This window comes from Numenius arquata, unplaced genomic scaffold (genome assembly GCF_964106895.1).
Source record: "Numenius arquata unplaced genomic scaffold, bNumArq3.hap1.1 HAP1_SCAFFOLD_1483, whole genome shotgun sequence".
Taxonomy (NCBI): Eukaryota; Metazoa; Chordata; class Aves; order Charadriiformes; family Scolopacidae; genus Numenius; species Numenius arquata.
Genome location: NW_027415201.1, coordinates 1 through 17,492, shown reverse-complemented (window position 1 = coordinate 17,492; position 17,492 = coordinate 1). Strand labels below are relative to the sequence as shown.

General features: G+C 67.9%; 2 protein-coding genes across 2 annotated transcripts; both read left to right on the top strand.

The window, feature by feature from the left end:
* Positions 1-675: 675 nt before the first annotated feature.
* On the top strand, positions 676-5,984 carry LOC141478502 (voltage-dependent calcium channel gamma-8 subunit-like; the record flags this gene model as incomplete). The annotated part of the gene is given in 6 exon segments (XM_074167545.1): positions 676-932; positions 2,485-2,568; positions 3,822-3,962; positions 5,388-5,507; positions 5,510-5,612; positions 5,666-5,984. Coding segments are annotated over 6 exon segments (1,024 nt in total), but the record flags the coding sequence as incomplete, so codon positions are not given.
* A 3,470-nt stretch (positions 5,985-9,454) lies between these two features.
* On the top strand, positions 9,455-17,294 carry LOC141478500 (cytohesin-2; the record flags this gene model as incomplete). Its single annotated transcript, XM_074167544.1, has 11 exons — positions 9,455-9,473; positions 10,291-10,438; positions 11,397-11,463; positions 11,589-11,707; positions 11,952-12,032; positions 12,682-12,794; positions 13,739-13,887; positions 14,927-15,038; positions 16,180-16,182; positions 16,534-16,610; positions 17,223-17,294. Coding segments are annotated over exons 1-11 (960 nt in total), but the record flags the coding sequence as incomplete, so codon positions are not given.
* Positions 17,295-17,492: the final 198 nt, after the last annotated feature.

Genomic DNA, 17,492 nt, shown 5'->3' with positions numbered 1-17,492 from the left:
GGGGTGTAAAGGGGCAGAGTGGGGGGGCCCGGACGCCTGGGCCCCCAAACAGCCAGGGGGGTGTAGGGGGTTGAATTTGGGGTGTGTCCCCCCCCCCCTCCAAGCGCCTGGGTCCTCCCACCCCGGGGGTGGGGTGCAGGTGAGGGGGGGGTGAGGATCCCCCCCCGCCCAGCAGCCAGGGGGGGCGTAGGGGTCAAATTTGGGTCGTGTCCCCCCCCCCCACCCCCATTCACCCCCCTCCCCACCTGAACCCCTAGGGCGGCCCCCCCCCACCGCATCGCCCCCCCCTCACCCCCTTTCACCCCATCACCCCCCTCCCCTCCCCTTTCGCCCCCTCCCCACCTGAACGTCTGGGTCCCCCCCTCGCCCCCTCCCCACCCCCATCACCCCCCCCTCCCCTCCCCTTTCGCCCCCTCCCCCACCCCTTTCGCCCCCTCCCCACCTGAACGCCTGAGTCCCCCCCCACCCCCCACTGCCCCCTCCCCACCCCATCGCCCCCCTCCCCTCCCCACCCGAACACCTGGGTCCTTCCCCCCCCCCGCCCCGTGCTGGGTGCTGGGGGGTGGTGGGGGGGGTGGGGATCATCCCCGGACACCTGGGTCCCCCCCGGGGTGGGTTGGGGGGGGGCACGTGTGGTTTTTTCCCCTGCCCCCCCCCCCTTCTCCGCCGGTTCAGGCTGGAGTCGCTCAAGCGCTGGAATGGGGAGGGGGTGGCGTGGTGCGAGAAGGGGGTGCAGGTGCTGCTCACGGCCGTGGGGGCCTTCGCCGCCTTCGGCCTCATGACCATCGCCATCGGCACCGACTACTGGCTCTACGCCCGCGCCTTCATCTGCAACACCAGCAACCTCTCGGGGGAGGACGCGGCCCACCGCGACCGCCGCGACCCGGGGGGGCTCACCCACTCCGGGCTCTGGAGGATCTGCTGCTTGGAAGGTGGGTCTGGGGGCAGGGGGGCACGGGGGGGGGGGGGGGATGTTGGGGGCACTGTCGGGGGAAGTTCACGGCATCGTGGCATCCTGGGGGACATTCGTGGCATCCTTGGGGACGCTTGTGGCGCTGTCAGGGGAAGTTCACGGCGTGGTGGCATCATTGGGGACATTCATGGCATCACTGGGGACACTCATGGCACTGTCAGGGGAAGTTCACAGCGTGGTGGCATCATTGGGGACATTCGTGGCATCACTGGGGACACTGGTGGCACTGTCAGGGGAAGCTCACGGCATGGTGGCATCATTGGGGACATTCATGGCATCACTGGGGACACTCATGGCACCGTCAGGGGAAGCTCACGGCGTGGTGGCATCATTGGGGACATGCATGGCATCACTGGGGACACCGGTGGCACTGTCAAGGGAAGTTCACAGCATCGTGGCATCCTGGGGGACATGCATGGCATCACTGGGGACGTCCATGGCACTGTCAGGGGAAGTTCACAGCATCGCGGCGTCATTGGGGACATTCATGGCCTCCTTGGGGACGTTGGTGGCACTGCTGGGGGGAAGCTCGCAGCGTGGTGGTGTCATTGGGGACATTCATGGCACCACGTGGTGACACTCGTGGCACTGCTGGGGGAAGACCACAGCGTCGCAGTGTCATGGCACCGTCAGGGGGGAGATCGCAGCCTGGTGGCACCATCGGGGACACTCACGGCACTGTCGGGGGAAGGTCACGGCGTGGTGGCATCACTGGGGACGTTGGTGGCACTGTCGGGGGGAAGCTCGCAGCGTGGTGGCACCACTGGGGACATCCGTGGCACCGTTGGGGGCACTGGTGGCACTGTCAGGGGAAGCTCGCAGCGTGGTGGCGCCGTTGGATGTGTCCCACGGTGTCCCCCTCCCCACGGTGTCCCCACGGTGTCCCCCTCCCTGTGGTGTCCCCCTCCCCATGATGCCCCTGTGTCCCCACATTGTCCCCACATTGTCCCCGCGGTGTCGCCGCGGTGTCCCCCTCCCCACATTGTCCCCATGGTGTCCCCCTCCCCACATTGTCCCCGCGGTGTGCCCCTCCCACGGTGTCCCCACATTGTCCCCATGGTGTCCCCCTCCCCATGGTGTCCCCATGGTGTCCCCCTCCCCATGATGCCCCTGTGTCCCCACATTGTCCCCATGGTGTCCCCCTCCCCGTGGTGTCCCCACAGTGTCCCCACATTGTCCCCGCGGTGTCCCCCTCCCCACATTGTCCCCACATTGTCCCCACATTGTCCCTGCGGTGTCCCCCTCCCCACATTGTCCCCGCGGTGTCCCCCACATTGTCCCCCGCGGTGTCCCCCTCCCCACATTGTCCCCACATTGTCCCCGCAGTGTCCCCCTCCCCACATTGTCCCCACATTGTCCCCACATTGTCCCCGCAGTGTCCCCCCTCCCCACATTGTCCCCACGGTGTCCCCCTCCCCACATTGTCCCCACGGTGTCCCCACGGTGTCCCCCTCCCCACATTGTCCCTGCGGTGTCCCCCTCCCCACATTGTCCCCGCGGTGTCCCCGCAGGCCTGAAGCGGGGGCTCTGCCTGAAGATCAACCACTTCCCCGAGGACATGGAGTACGACCACGACAGCGCCGAGTACCTGCTCCGTGAGTCGCCCCGGCAACCGCCCCCGTCGCCATGGCAACCGCCCCCCAATCGCCTGCCCCCCCCCCCCCCCCCATTGCCATGGCAACCGCCCCTCATCCCCCCCCCCGGCAACCGCCCCGCGTCTCCTGCCCTGCGTCACCCTGGCGACCGCCCCGCCGTCACCATGGCGACCTCCCTGGCATCACCCCGGCGATGTCCCGGCGTTATCCCGGCATCGCCCCGGCAACCGCTGTGGTGTTGCCACGGCAACCGCCCCGCCATCGTCACGGTGACGCCTTGACAACCGGCTTGGCGTCGCCTTGGCGACGGGGCTGTCATCATCCCCGGGGACGCCCCGGCGTTGCCGGGGTGACGACCCGGCAACCGCCCTCGCGTTGCCCTGGCAACCGCCTCAGCCATGCCGCTGCCATGGCAACCGAGCCTCTAGCCACGCCCCCTAGCAACGGGGCTCCCATGGAACAGCCTCCCATAGCAACCAGGCTCTCTTGGCAACAGGGAGCGTCTCCTAGCAACGGGGATGCCATGGCAACGGCATCCCCTAGCAACGGGGATGCCGGGGGGGGGGGGGGGGAGGGAGGGCAAGGCTCTGCCTTCTGATTGGCTGCTGTGCCAGGAAACCTGCCCAGCCGATTGGCTGACGGTTCGATGAGGACGTGCACGTGCCCGGTTCTGATTGGCTGCTGTTCCAGGCAGGGGGTTGTCCCGAGAGTTGATTGGTTGGTCCCTGCACCCCTATTGGCTGGCGGGGTCCACGGCCCTGGAGATCCTGTGCTCTGATTGGCTGATGCCTTTAAGGGTTCTGATTATCCACGGACTGGGGAGCTCCCATTGGCTGGGGCTGACAGATCCCACCCCCTTCCTGTGCCCTGATTGGCTGCCAGCCCAGGGACTCCCATTGGCCAGGGCTGACAGATCCCACCCCCTTCCTGCACCCTGATTGGCTGCCAGCCCTTGAACTCCCATTGGCTGGGGCTAACAGATCCCACTCCCTTCCTGCGCTCTGATTGGCCGCCGGCCCTTGAACTCCCATTGGCCGGGGCTGACAGATCCCACCCCCTTCCTGCACCCTGATTGGCCGCCAGCCCCAGGACTCCCATTGGCCGGGGCTGACAGATCCCATGCCCTTCCTGCACCCTGATTGGCCGCCGGCCCTTGAACTCCCATTGGCCGGGGCCGACAGATCACATGCCGTTCGTGCCCTCCCGGGGGGCTGCCATTGGCTGTCTCTAACGAGGGGGGCGTGGTCCCGCAGGGGTGGTCCGGGCCTCCAGCATCTTCCCGATCCTGAGCGCGGTCCTGCTGCTGCTGGGGGGGGTCTGCGTGGCCGCCAGCCGCCTGCGCCGGGCACGCACCAGCCTGGTCCTGGGGGCCGGCATCCTCTTCGTCGCCGCCGGTCAGTGGGGAGGGGGGGGGGCATGGGGGTCCCAAAATCCCAGGGGATCCCTGGGAGTGGGTGGGGGGATGCCCAGGGTCCCCAGGATCCCCAGGTCTCTTGGGGAGGGGTCCCTGATCCCACCCTTGGGGGGTGAGGGGGGGGTCCCAAAATCCCGGGGGGTCCTAAAATCTCAGGGGATCCCTGGGAACGGGTGGGGGGTCCCCAGGTCTCTTGGGGAAGGGTCCCTGATCCCACCCTTGGGGGGTAAGGGGGGGTCCCAAAATCCATGGGGATCCCTGGGAGGGGGTGGGGGGTCCCCAGGTCTCTTGGGGAAGGGTCCCTGATCCCACCCTTGGGGGGGTAAGGGGGCGTCCCAAAATCCATGGGGATCCCTGGGAGGGGGTGGAGGGTCCCCAGGTCTTGGGAGGTGTGTGTCCCTGATCCCACCCTTGGGGGGTTAAGGGGGTCCCAAAATCCCAGGGATCCCTGGGAGCAGGGGGGGGTCCCCAGGATCCCCAGGTCTCTTGGGGAGGGGTCCCTTAACTCACCCTTGGGGGGTGAGGGGGGGTCCCAAAATCCATGGGGATCCCTGGGAGTGTGTGTGGGGTCCCCAGGTCTCTCGGGAACGGGTCCCTGATCCCACCTTTGGGGGGTGAGGGGGGGTCCCCAAGTCTCTTGGGGAGGGGTCCCCAAGCCCAGCCGCGCTCCCTCATCCCCCGTCCCCTCCCTGTCCCTTGTCCCCCCACCCCTTCTCCCCTTCCCCACCCCCACATCCCCTGCCCCCCACCTCCCCCCACCTGCCCCCCCACTGTCCCCTCCCTGTCCCTTGTCCCCCCACCCCTTCTCCCCTTCCCCACCCCCACATCCCCTTCCCCCCCCTGCCCCCCCCACTGTCCCCTCCCTGTCCCTTGTCCCCCCCCTTCTCCCCCGCCCCACATCCCCTTCCCCCCACCTCCCCCCCCGCCCCCCCACCGTGTCCCCTCCCTGTCCCTTGTCCCCCCACCCCTTCTCCCCTTCCCCACCCCCACATCCCCTTCCCCCCACCTCCCCCCCCACCCCCCCCACTGTCCCCTCCCTGTCCCTTGTCCCCCACCCCTTCTCCCCTTCCCCACCCCCACATCCCCTGCCCCCCACCTCCTCCCCCGTCCCCCCACTGTGTCCCCTCCATGTCCCTTGTCCCCCCACCCCTTCTCCCCTTCCCCACCCCCACATCCCCTTCCCCCCCCCCGCCCCCCCCACTGTCCCCTCCCTGTCCCTTGTCCCCCCACCCCTTCTCCCCTTCCCCACCCCCACATCCCCCTACCATCCTCCCCTCCACGTCCCCTGTGTGTGTGTGTGTCCCCCCCCCACCGTGCGTCACCCTCCTCCTCCTCCTCCTCCTCCTCCCCGTGTCATGTCCCCCCCGACTCCCCATCCCCACCCCCCCAAAACCGCCCCCCCCAGGCCTCAGCAACATCATCGGGGTGATCGTCTACATCTCGGCCAACGCGGGGGACCCCGGGACGAAGCGGGATGAGGACAAGAAGAGCCATTACTCCTACGGCTGGTCCTTCTACTTCGGGGGCTCTCCTTCATCCTGGCCGAGGCCATCGGGGTCCTGGCCGTCAACCTCTACATCGAGCGGCACCGCAAAGCCCGGGGCGGGGGGGGAGCCGGGGGGGGTGGCGGGGGGAGCGGCGGCGGGCCGGGACCCCCCCCGCCACCTCCACCCCCCCGCGTCCCTCCGGCCCCCGACCCCGTCCCCGACGGCGTTCCCGCTCCAGCTCCCGCTCCAGCGAACCGGGGAGATCCCGGGATGCTTCCCCGCCCCCACCTTTACCCCCTCCTTTACCCCCCCCCGGCAAATCCGGGGGGCCCCCCCCGGCTGATATCTCCATGTACACCCTCTCGCGGGAGGGGCCCCCCGGACCGCCCCCCCCCGGCACCCCCGGACCCCCCTTTTTGCAGCTGCATAACGCCTTTGGGAAGGACCCCCCCGGGGGCCCCCCCGACAGCGCCTCGGGGACCAGCACCCTCAACCGCAAGACCACCCCCGTCTAGGGGGGCACCCCCGGAGCGCCCCCCCCCCCCCGGAACCCCCAGGGACCCCCCCCCGGGGACCAGCACCCTCAGCGACAAGACCACCCCCGTCTAGGGGCACCCCCAGACCCCCCCCTTCACCCCCCAGGGACACCCCCCCCCCCGGGGACCAGCACCCTCAACCACAAGGGGTGTCTAGGGGGGCACCCCCGGACCCCATCCCCCCCCCCCCCGGCCCCCCCAGAACCCCCAGGACCCCCCCCGGAGACCAGCACCCTCAATGACAAGACCACCCCCATCTGGGGGCACCCCCTGGACCCCCCCCCAGAGCCCTGGGCACCCCCCAACTCCCCCAGGGACCCCTCTAGACCCCCTGTGGCCCCCCCAGACCCCCAGGGACACCCCCCCACCCCCCGCTGTCCCAGCTCCTGCGCTCTTCAGCCTCATCTTCATCCTCGCCTTCCTCCTCCTCTTCTTCCTCTTCCTCCTCCTGCCCTCCTCGTCCTCCTCATGCTCTTCCTCCTCTTTCTCTTCTTCCTCCTCCATCCTCCTCCTCCTGCCTTCCTCCTCACCCTCACCTTCATCCTGCCTTCCTCCTCCTCCTCCTCATCCTGCCTTCCTCATCTTCCTCCTCCTCCTGCCTTCCTCCTCCTCCTCCTCCTCTGCCTTCCTCATCTTCCTCCTCCTCCTGCCTTCCTCCTCCTCCTCCTCATCCTGCCTTCCTCATCTTCCTCCTCATCCTGCCTTCCTCCTCCTCCTCCTCATCCTGCCTTCCTCATCTTCCTCCTCCTCCTGCCTTCCTCCTCCTCCTCATCCTGCCTTCCTCATCTTCCTCCTCCTCCTGCCTTCCCCCTTCTCTTCCTCATCCTGCCTTCCTCCTCCTCCTCTTCCTCCTGTCCTCCTCACCCTCATCTTCATCCTCCTCCTCATCATCATCTTCCTCCTACCCTCCCCTTCCTCCCTCCCTCCTCCTCCTCCTCCTCCTCCCCCCCCTCCGGCCCTCCCGCGGGCGGGCAGGGCTGTGCCCCCTCCGCCCCCCGCCCCACCCCCCATCTGCCGGGGAGGGGGGGGGCGGGATTTGGGGGGCACCGGGGAGGTCCCCATTGGGATGGGGGGATCTGGGGGCTCCCCCCGGGCTAAACTCGGCGCCAGCTCCGAGACCGCACTCCCAAAACCACTGTCTCTTGGGGGGGGGGGGGGGGGGGCCTTGAAACCACCATCTCCTCAGGGGGGCCCCTGAAACCGCCATGATTTTGGGGTGTCCCTCGAAACCACCATCCTTTGGGGGGTCCCCAAAATCATCGTCTTTTGTGGGGGGAGGCCTCCAAACTGCCACGTCTTTTGGGGGTCCCTTGAAACCGTTTTTTGGGGGTCCCTTGAAACCATCATCTCTTGGGGGGGGGTCCCTGAAACCAGCCTCTCTTTGGGGGGGAGGGGGGGGGTCCCCAAAACCCGCCATTTCTTGGGGGAGTCTCCGAAACTGCCCGTCTCCTGCTCCCCCCCCCCAAAAAAACCCTCTGTGTGTCGTCCCCCCCCATCCCCTTTTTGGGGGGGTCCCCAGGGACACCCCCCCCCTGCACAGTCCCAAAGGGGGAGGGGGGGTGTCCCTGTGCCTTAGGGGGGGGGGGCGGAGGGAGGGGGGGGCCAAGCTGGGGGGGGGGGGGGGGGGGAAGTAGAACCCTCGGGACTCCCTTCCCTCCCCCCCCCAAGTACGGCCCCAGTCCTTGGGCGGTATGAAACCAGTATCTCCCAGTTCCCTGACCAGTATGGGACCAGTACAGCCCAGTCAGCAGGCAGTGCCGTGCCAATAGCTCCCAGTTCACCCAGTGCTCCCAGTATCCCCCCCAGTTCCTTGGGCCGGCTGCAGAGCTGGGCTCTCCCACACAGTCTCAGCCCAGTTGCTCCCAGTAATCACCCAGTTGCTCCCAGTTTCCCCCCCCCCCCCCAAGTTGCTTCCAGTGCCCCCCATCGCTCCCAGTCACTCCCAGTTCCCCCCTGCATCGATCCCAGTGGTTCCCAGTTCCGCCTCATTGCTCCCAGTCGCTCCCGGTGCCCCCCCGCATTGATCTCAGTCACTTCCAGTCCCCCCCAGTCGCTCCCAGTTGCTCCCAGTTGCCCCCCACCATCGCTCCCAGTTCCCACCCCAAACAATCCCAGTTGCTCCCAGTCCCCCTCCCATTGATCCCAGTCATTCCCAGTGCCTCCCATTGCTCCCAGTCACTCCCAGTCGCTCCTAGTCCCCTCCCGCATCGATCCCAGTGGCTCCCAGTTCCCCCCCCGCCCCCAGCATCACTCCCAGTTGCTCCCAGTTCCACCCCCCATCGCTCCCAGTTGCTCCAGTCCCCGCCCCTTCATTCGCAGTTGCTCCCAGTCCCCCCTGCATCGATCCAGTCATTCCCAGTGCCCCCTATTGCTCCCAGTCTCTCCCAGTCGCTCCCAGTCCCCCCCCCCAAATCGATCCTGGTCACTCCCAGTTGCCCCCAGTCACTCCCAGTCCCCCCCAATCGACCCCAGTCACTCCCAGTCCCCCCCAATCGACCCCAGTCGCTCCCAGTCCCCCCCTCCCATCGCTCCCAGTTGCTCCCAGTTCCCCCCCATCGCTCCCAGTGCCCCCCACCCGGCCCCATTAACGAATGTGTGTTAATTGGGGGGGGTGGAAAAGGGGGGGGGGGCCAGGATCGTTGGGAGCCCCCCCCCCAAGAAGGCGCAGCGCCGGGTGCCCCCCTCCAGGCCACGCCCCCCATGTATAGCCCCGCCCCCTGTACAGCCCCGCCCCGCCGCAGGCCCCGCCCCCGCCGCCCCACAGGCCCCGCCCCCTTGTACAGCGCCGGGGGCTCGGCCCCGCCCTCTCCCCCCCCCCCCCGCATGGATTTTTACGGAAATTTCGCTCTTTAAAATAAAATCGAATCTCTGGAAGTGGCGCGGGGGGGGGACAGGGACACGGGGGGGGGGGGGCAGGAGGGGACAGGGCGGGGGGAGGGGGGGGGGCCAGGGATTTGGGGGGGGGACACTGGCGTTAATGTTCCTGAAGCCCTTAGCAACCAGCCGGAGCCTTAGCAACGGGGCAAGCCCCTCCCCGCAGGCCATCCCGCCCTTCCATTGGCTGCCAGGCCTGTCAGTCAGGGAAGGAGGCGTGGCCATGCGCCCCCCTCCGCTCCGTCTTGGCTCTGCCCCACCTCGAAGAGGTGGCCCTGAACGCTCATTGGTCAGCGTGGCTGCCCATCACCCGATCCGGGGCTGTTCCCGCTTTTCATTGGCCAGCGCCTGCTGCCAATCAAGACGCCCCGGCGGGCTGCGTCCCAGCGTTCTCTCCCATTGGCGGGTTGGCCCGCTCCCTCACGGGCGCGGCCGCTGATTGGCCGGGGCGGCGGGGCGGGGCGGGGCCGGGGCCGGGCCCGGGCGGGGCGGGCGCCGCCGCGGCGGAGGGCGGAGGAGACGAGAGGAGCGGAGGGAGCGGCCCCGGCCCGGCGCGAGCGGCCGCCCCGGCCGCCATGGAGGACGGAGTCTATGGTAGGCCCGGTGGGGGGTGTCGGGGGGTGTGTGTAGGGTCCGTCTGACCCCCCCGGGAGGGGGGGGGGAGGCTCCGGTGGCCGCGTGGGGCCCGTCCCGAGGGGGAGGGGAGGGGCGGGGTCACGTGACGGGCGCGCCGGGCGCGCGGTCACGTGACAAGGCCTCACCACGCCCCTCCTTCCCCGGCGGGGGGGGGGGGGGCCGGAACGTGGATGTGGCTTTCCAGGCCACGCCCCCTTTCGACCGGGGCCACGCCCTCTTTGTCGTCGCCCCACCCCATTCCCCCTCCTGCACGTAGACTTGCTTGTGGGCGGGGTTTAAGGGGAAAGGGGCCGGGTTATGGCCGTGGGGGCGGGGCTTAAGGGGAAAGAGGCGGGGTTAGGGCTGTGGGGGTGGGGCTTAAGGGGAAAGAGGCGGGGTTTAGGGCTGAGAGGGGTGGGGTTAGGGCTGTGGGGGCGGGGTTAGGGCCGTGGGGGAGGGGCTTAAGGGTAAAGAGGCGGGGTTATGGATGAGAGGGGCAGGGTTAGGGCCTTGGGGGCGGGGTTAGGGCTGTGGGGGTGGGGTTAGGGCCGTGGGGGCGGGGTTAGGGCTGTGGGGGTGGGCTAGGGACTTGGGGGCGGGGCTAGGGCCGTGGGGGCGGGGCTAGGGCTCATTGCTCTGGGGCAGGGGCCTGCGTTCTGGGGCAGGGAGTGGGATAGGGCGGGGCCAGGGGAAAGGAGGCGGAGCCAGGGGAAAGGGGGCGGGGCCTGGGGGCAGGGGGGCGGGGCCGTGACCCACACACCCCTCCCTTCCCCCCGGGGTCCCCCCCCCCCTCCAGTCCCCCCCGACCTGACGGCGGAGGAGCGGCTGGAGCTGGAGAGCATCCGGCGGCGGAAGCAGGAGCTGCTGGGGGAGATCCAGCGCCTGCGGGAGGAGCTGAGCGAGGCCATGAGCGAGGTGGAGGGGCTGGAGGCCAACGAGGGCAGGTACCCCCCAAATCTCCCCCCCCACGAAACCCCAAATAACCCCCCCAGCGCCCCCACATACCCCCCGAGACCCCAGAAACCCTCCAATGGGCCCAAAATACACCCCCTCGAGACCCCAGAAACCTTCCCAGGGCCCCCACATACCCCCCGAGACCCCAGAAACCCTCTGATGGCCCCCAAATACACCCCTGAGACCCCAGAAACCTTCCCAGGGCCCACACATACCCCCCTGAGACCCCAGAAACCCTCCAGTGGGCCCAAAATACACCCCTGAGACCCCAGAAACCTTCCCAGGGCCCACACATACCCCCCGAGACCCCAGAAACCCTCCAGTGAGGCCAAAATACCCCCCTGAGACCCCAGAAACCTTCCCAGGGCCCCCACATATGCCCTGGTACCCCTAAATACCCCCCACAGGACCCACAAATATCCCCTGAGACCTCAGAAACTCTCCCAGGGCCCCAAAATACCCCCTCCCGAGGCCGCAGAAACCCTGCCAGGGGCTCTAAATACCCCCTGGAACCCCTAAATGCCTCTCCAGGATCCCCAAATACCCCCCCGACACCCCAGAAAGCCCCCACGACCCCCAAATACCCCTCCCGGACCCTCAAATACCCCCCTGGACACCACAGACCCTCCCACAGGGCCCCTGATTACTCCCCTCAGACACTCCCAGGGCCTCCACATACCCCCTTGAGCTCTCAAATACCCCCCCGAGACCCCAGAATCCCCCCCCCAGCACCCCTAAATACCCCCTGACAACACCACGGTGTCCCTTTCTCTAGGGGCTTTGGGTCTTCTCAGTCTTTGTCAGGGCCTGAGGAGACCCCCAAAGCTCTCCCCCAAACATACCCCCTGTGTTTGGCGACCCCAAAAAATTCCCCTCAAGGTTTTGGGGGGGTCCCCCCTGACGCATTCCCCCCATTTCCTCCCCCTCCCCCCCCAAATCCAAATTCAGCAAAACCCTCCAGAGGAACCGAAAGATGGGGATGGGCCGCAAGAAATTCAACATGGACCCCAAAAAGGTGAGGGGCTCCTGAACGCCTGCGTTCCCCTCCCTCCCCCCACACATGGGGGGGGTGTCCCGTGTCATCCCCCCCCCTCGCCCCCACCCTGGGACCTCTGGGTCCCTGACGGTTTTGGGGTGCAGGGGATCCAGTTCCTGGTGGAGAACGAGCTGCTGCGGCACACGGCCGAGGACATCGCCCGCTTCCTCTACAAGGGCGAGGGGCTCAACAAGACGGCCATCGGCGACTACCTGGGCGAGAGGTGGGCTACCTGGGAGGTTGGGGGGGCTTCCTGAGAGGGGGAGGGGCTTGTTGAAAGGGGTGGAGCTTCCCCATGGGCCACCCACCACCCACCTTGAGATGGGAACAGCCCCTTGGGTTGAGCCTGGGGAGGGTCCGGGTGATTGACAGCGTGGTGGGAGGGGCTTGAGTGGGTGGGGCTCGAGAGTAGGTGGGGCTTGGGGGTGATTGACAGCTCATGTCACCCCCCCCCCTCCGCCTCTCAGGGAGGAGTTCAATATCGGGGTGCTCCATGCCTTCGTGGACCTCCACGAGTTCACGGACCTCAACCTGGTGCAGGCGCTGAGGTGAGGGAGCACTTGGGGGGCTCGGGGGGGGGCACTTGGGGGGCTCGGGGGGGCACTTGGGAGGCTGGGGAGATATTTAGGGGGGGCTGGGCGGTCTTTGAGGGCTGTTCTAGGGACTCTGGGGACTTTAGGGGGGGGTATTTAGGGGTCCAAGGGGGGGGTTAGGGACATTTGGGGGGAAGGTTGGGGGTCTGGGGGGATCCCTTGAAGGTTTTGGGGGGGTGACGTGGAGTGTGATGCGGGACTGGGGGATCTTGGGGTGGATTTGGGGCTCCCAGGGAGGACTTTGAGGATCTGCTGGAGGATTTGAGGGTCCTGGAGTGGATTTGGGGGTCCCAGAAAGGATTTGAGGGATATCATGGATGATTTTGGGGGTCCTGGAAAGGATTCAAGGGATATCATGGGTAATTTGGGGGTCCCGGATAGGATTTGGGGGTTCTGCATGAAAATTTGAGGGTCCCGAGAAGGATTTTGGGGGGCCCCCAGAAAAATTTGAGGGATCTGCCGGCTGATTTTGGAGGCTACGGGGAAGATTTTTGGAGATGCCGGGGGATGTTGGGGGGACCCCGCGGTGGAGGTTGGGGGGGGGGGAAAGGGGGGTGTCGGGAGGGCAGTGGAGGATTTGGGGTGCCCCCCCACCCCCCCCCAGGCAGTTCCTGTGGAGCTTCCGGCTGCCGGGGGAGGCGCAGAAGATCGACCGGATGATGGAGGCTTTCGCCCAGCGCTACTGTCTCTGCAACCCCGGCGTCTTCCAGTGCACGGGTAGGGACAAGCCCCACCCCCCCTCGGCCACGCCCCACCCCCCCTTTGGCCACGCCCAGACCACACCCAGCCACCCCCCCCATATTTCTGCCTGGGTCCCCTCTTCCCCCCCCCCCAGTGTCCCCCTGTTTCCATCCAGGGCCACTTGGATTCTGGGGTCACACACACCCCCCCCCGTTTCTCTGGGATGACCAGGAAGCTGGGGTACCCCTTGTGACCCCCCCCTCAGGGGTGTTGGGGTCCCCCTGAACCCCCTCTCAAGTCACCTGGATGTTGGGGTTCCCCCCTCCTTGACGCTCTCCCAGGCTGTTGGGGTCTCTGGGGTCTCCATCCCTTTGTTTCCCCCCCCTGGTTATAGGGGTCCCCCCATCCCCTGCTTCCCCCCCGTGCCCCCCTCCCAGGCTGCTGGGTCCCCCCCCCTGGTTATTGGGGTCCCCCCATCCGCTGGTGCCCCCTGGCGCCCCCCCAGGGCTGTGGGGGTCCCCCCTGTGCCCCCCTCCCAGGCTGCTGGTTATCGGGGTCCCCCCATCCCCTGCTTCCCCCTGGGGCCCCCCCCCTGCTGTAGGGGTCCCCCCCATGCCCCCCTCCCAGGCTGCTGGGTCCCCCTGCAGCCCCCTCCCAAGTCACGTGAATGTTGCGGTCTCCATCCCTTTGTTTCCCCCCCCCGGTTATCGGGGTCCCCCCATCCCCTGGTGCCCCCCGGTGCCCCCCCTGGCTGTGGGGGTCCCCCCCGTGCCCCCCTCCCAGGCTACTGGTTATCAGGGTTCCCCCATCCCCTGCAGCCCCCTCCCAAGTCACGTGAACGTTGGGGTCTCCATCCCTTTGTTTCCCCCCCCCGGTTATGGGGGTCCCGCCATCCTCTGGTGCCCCCTGGTGCCCCCCCCTCCCCCCCGGGCTGTGGGGGGTCCCCCCTGTGACCTCCCACCCCCCTCGTTGCCCCCCAGACACGTGCTACGTCCTCTCCTTCGCCGTCATCATGCTCAACACCAGCCTCCACAACCCCAACGTGCGGGACAAGCCCTCGGCCGAGCGCTTCGTGGCCATGAACCGCGGCATCAACGATGGCGGGGACCTGCCCGAGGAGCTGCTGCGGGTGAGGGCGGGGCCCGGGGGGTGGGGCCTCAGGGGGCGGGGCCCGGGGGGGCGGGGCTTGGAGGGAGGGTGGGGCTGTGGGGCCGAAGGGGTGGGAGGTGTCAGTGGTGGCAGGGACCTGCTGGGGGAGCTGTGGGGGTGTGGCCTGGAGGGGGCGTGGTCTGTGGGGCATGGCCCCAAAGGGGTGGGGTCAGAGGGGGCGGGGCTTTGAGGGAGGGTGGGGCCATGGGGTGAAGGGGTGGGAGGTGTCAGTGGTGGCAGGGACCTGCTAGGGGAGCTGTGGGGGCGTGGCCTTTGAGGGGGGAGTGGCCTGGAGAGGGCGTGGCCTCAAAGGGGGTGGGGCCTGAGGGAGCGGGGCCCGGGGGCGGGGCTGTGGGTGGGGTCAGTGGTTCTATAGGTGGGGGTAATGGATGTGGGTGGGTCTTGTGGGGCTGTGGGGTGGGGGTCAGTGACTGTGGGCGGGGGCTTGTGGCTTTGTGGGCGTGGACAGCGATTGTGGGCGGGGCCAGTGGCTCTGTGGGCGGGGTTTGTGTCGCTATGGGCGGGGTCAGTGACTGTGGGCGGGGTCAGTGACTGCGGTCGGAGCTTGTGGCTCTGTGGGCGGGGTCAGTGACTGTGGGCGGGGCCAGTGACTGCAGGCGGGGCTTGTGGCTCTGTGGGCGGGGTCAGTGACTGTGGGTGAGGTCAGTGACTGTGGGCGGGGCCAGTGACTGCAGGCGGGGCTTGTGGCTCTGTGGGCGGGGTCAGTGACTGTGGGCGGGGTCAGTGACTGGGCGGGGCCAGTGACTGCGGGCGGGGCTTGTGGCTCTGTGGGCGGGGCCAGTGACTGTGGGCGGAGCTTGTGGTGCTGTGGGCGGGGCCAAGGGGCCATACACAGACCCGGAGCCCTGAGCTGTGCTGGGGTGTGTGTGTGTGTGTGTGTGTGTGTGCTTCCCCCATGGGTGTGGCTGGGGGTGGGATGGGTGGGCGTGGCTGGGGGTGGGATGGGTGGGCGTGGCCGGTGTGGGCGTGGCCTGCCGTTGACCCCACCCACCCCCCAGAACCTGTACGAGAGCATCCGCAGCGAACCCTTCAAGATCCCCGAGGACGACGGCAACGACCTGACCCACACCTTCTTCAACCCCGACCGGGAGGGGTGGCTGCTCAAGCTGGGTAAGGACCCCCCCCCTCCTCCTCCCCCCCAGACCCCCTCCCCTCCCTTCCCCCCCTTTGGACACGCCCCCCTTCCCTCTGACCACGCCCACCCCCCCCTCCCCACGGGGGTCCTCTCTGTTCTCTGTCTCTGCTCCCTCCGCGGCTGCGCTGGGGCCCTCTGCTCTTTAGGGCTGGTTTCCCCCAAACCGGGCAAGGACCAGTATCCCCCAGTACCCTCCCAGTAATTCCCAGTACCCTCCCAGTACCCACCGGTACCCTCCCACTAATTCCTAGTACCTTCCCAGTACTCACCAGTACCATCCCGGTACTCCCTAGTACCCTCCTAGTACTTCCCAGTACTATCCCAGTATCCCCAGTACCCTACCCGTATCCTCCCAGTACCTTCTCAGTAATTCCTAGTACCTTCTCATACTTCCAGTACCTTCCCAGTATCTTCCCAGTACGCTCCAGTAGTCCCCAGTACTTCCTCATAGTCCCAGTACCCTCCCGGTATCCTCCCAGTACCCTCTAATATTCTTCTAGTACTTCCCAGTACCATTCCAGTAGGCCCAGTACCCTCCCAGTATCCTCCCAGTACTCTCCCAGTAGTCCACCGTACTTCCTCATACTGCCAGTACCTTCCCAGTATCCTCCCAATATTTCCGGTACCATCCCAGTTCATCTCTGGATGCATCCTAGTGCCTCTCAGTGCCCCCGGGACCTTCCCAGTGCCTCCCAGTCCCCCCCAGTTCACCCCTGGATGCATCCCAGTGCCTCCCAGTGCCCCCTGGACCTTCCCAGTTCCCCCCCCATTCCTCCCAGTTTTCCACTGGGCTCTTCTTGTACCCTCCCAGTGCCCCCAAACACCTTCCCAACACACACCACCCCCCCCCCCAGTTCCCTTCCAGTCCCTCCCAGTGCTACCCAGTTCCCCCAAGGGTTTTGGGGGGCGGGTGGGGGGGTGTTGGGGGGGCCGGTTCCCGTGCGGTCGTGACTGATGTTTCCTCTCTCTCTTCCTCCGTCTGTCTGTCCTCCCCCCCCCCGCCGCTGTCTGTCCCCCCCCACCCCGTGACCCCCCCCGATTCCCCCCCCCCGATTCCCCCCCCCGATTCCCCCCCTTGCTGCTGACGCCTGGCCCGGCCCCCCCCTCCCCCCCCAGGAGGTACGTACTGGAGTGGAGGGGGGGGGGGCAGCACCCTGGGACACCCCCCCCCCCAAAAACCTCACTCTGCCCCCCCCCCCGTCCCAGCATGCTTTGGGGCCTCCCAGGAAGCTCTCCCCCCCCCCCCCAGCCCCCCCCAAATCTATCTCCTCTCCTCCTCCCCCCCCTAATTCCTCCCCCCCCCCCCCTTCCTATTCCTCCCCTCAATTCCTCTTGGACCCCCCCAAAATCTACGTGGTTCCTCGGGGACCCCTGGATCCCTCCTGAGGACCACCCCCACCCCCCAGCGACCCCCCCCCCCCCCCCAGCCTTCCCCCCCTCCCTGAGCCCCCCCTGTTCCCCCCCCCCCAGGAGGGCGGGTGAAGACGTGGAAGCGCCGCTGGTTCATCCTCACCGACAACTGTCTCTACTACTTCGAGTACACCACGGTGAGACCCCCCCCCCAAAACCCCCCCCAGCGGGGGGGTCCCAGCCCCCCAAATCCCCCCAAACCCACCCCCTCGGGACACCCCCCCGTACCCCCCCCCAAACCTCCTAAATTGACTGGGCTTCTTTGAGGTACCCCAAAACAAACCCCTCTCTGGTGACCCCCCCCTCGTTCTCCCTCAGACACACTCCCCCCCCGACCCTGCTGGCCCCCCCCTTCCTACAGGGACCCCAAAGGACCCCACCACGACCCTGAGGGGCCCCCCCTCCGGACCCCCACCCCAGGGGCCCCTCTGAGCCCCTGGGAGCCCCAAAGGACACACCCCCCCCCCCGGGACAGCCCAACCCCTTGGGCCCCCCCCAAACTCCCTGGATGTCCCCAGGGACCCCCCCCAACCATTTGGGGTCCCTCTGACCCCCCCAGAGACCTCCAGGGACCCCCCCAATCTCCTTGACCCCCAGGGACCCCCCCCAAGCCTCCCCCCAACCCCTTGGACACCCCTAGAAAAACTAAGAGAACCCCCAAGAGACCCCCCCCTGACCCCCCCAGAAACTCCTAGAGACCCCCCCAGGGGCCCCCCCGTAATCCCCCCCGATTCCTCCCCCCCCCCCAGGACAAGGAGCCGCGGGGCATCATCCCCCTGGAGAACCTGAGCATCCGGGAGGTGGAGGACCCCCGCAAACCGGTGAGACCCCCCCCCAGGACCCCCCTCTGTCCCCCGTGTCCCCCGTCCCCATCCCTCTGTGTCCCAAGGACCCCCCTCTCCCCCCCCCCAAGATCTGGGGGGGGGGGGGCAGCCGTGCCCCCCATGTCCCCCTGTAAAGGGGGTTCATTCCCCTCTGGGGTCCCTGATCCACCCCAACCCCCCCTGCGCCCCCCAGCC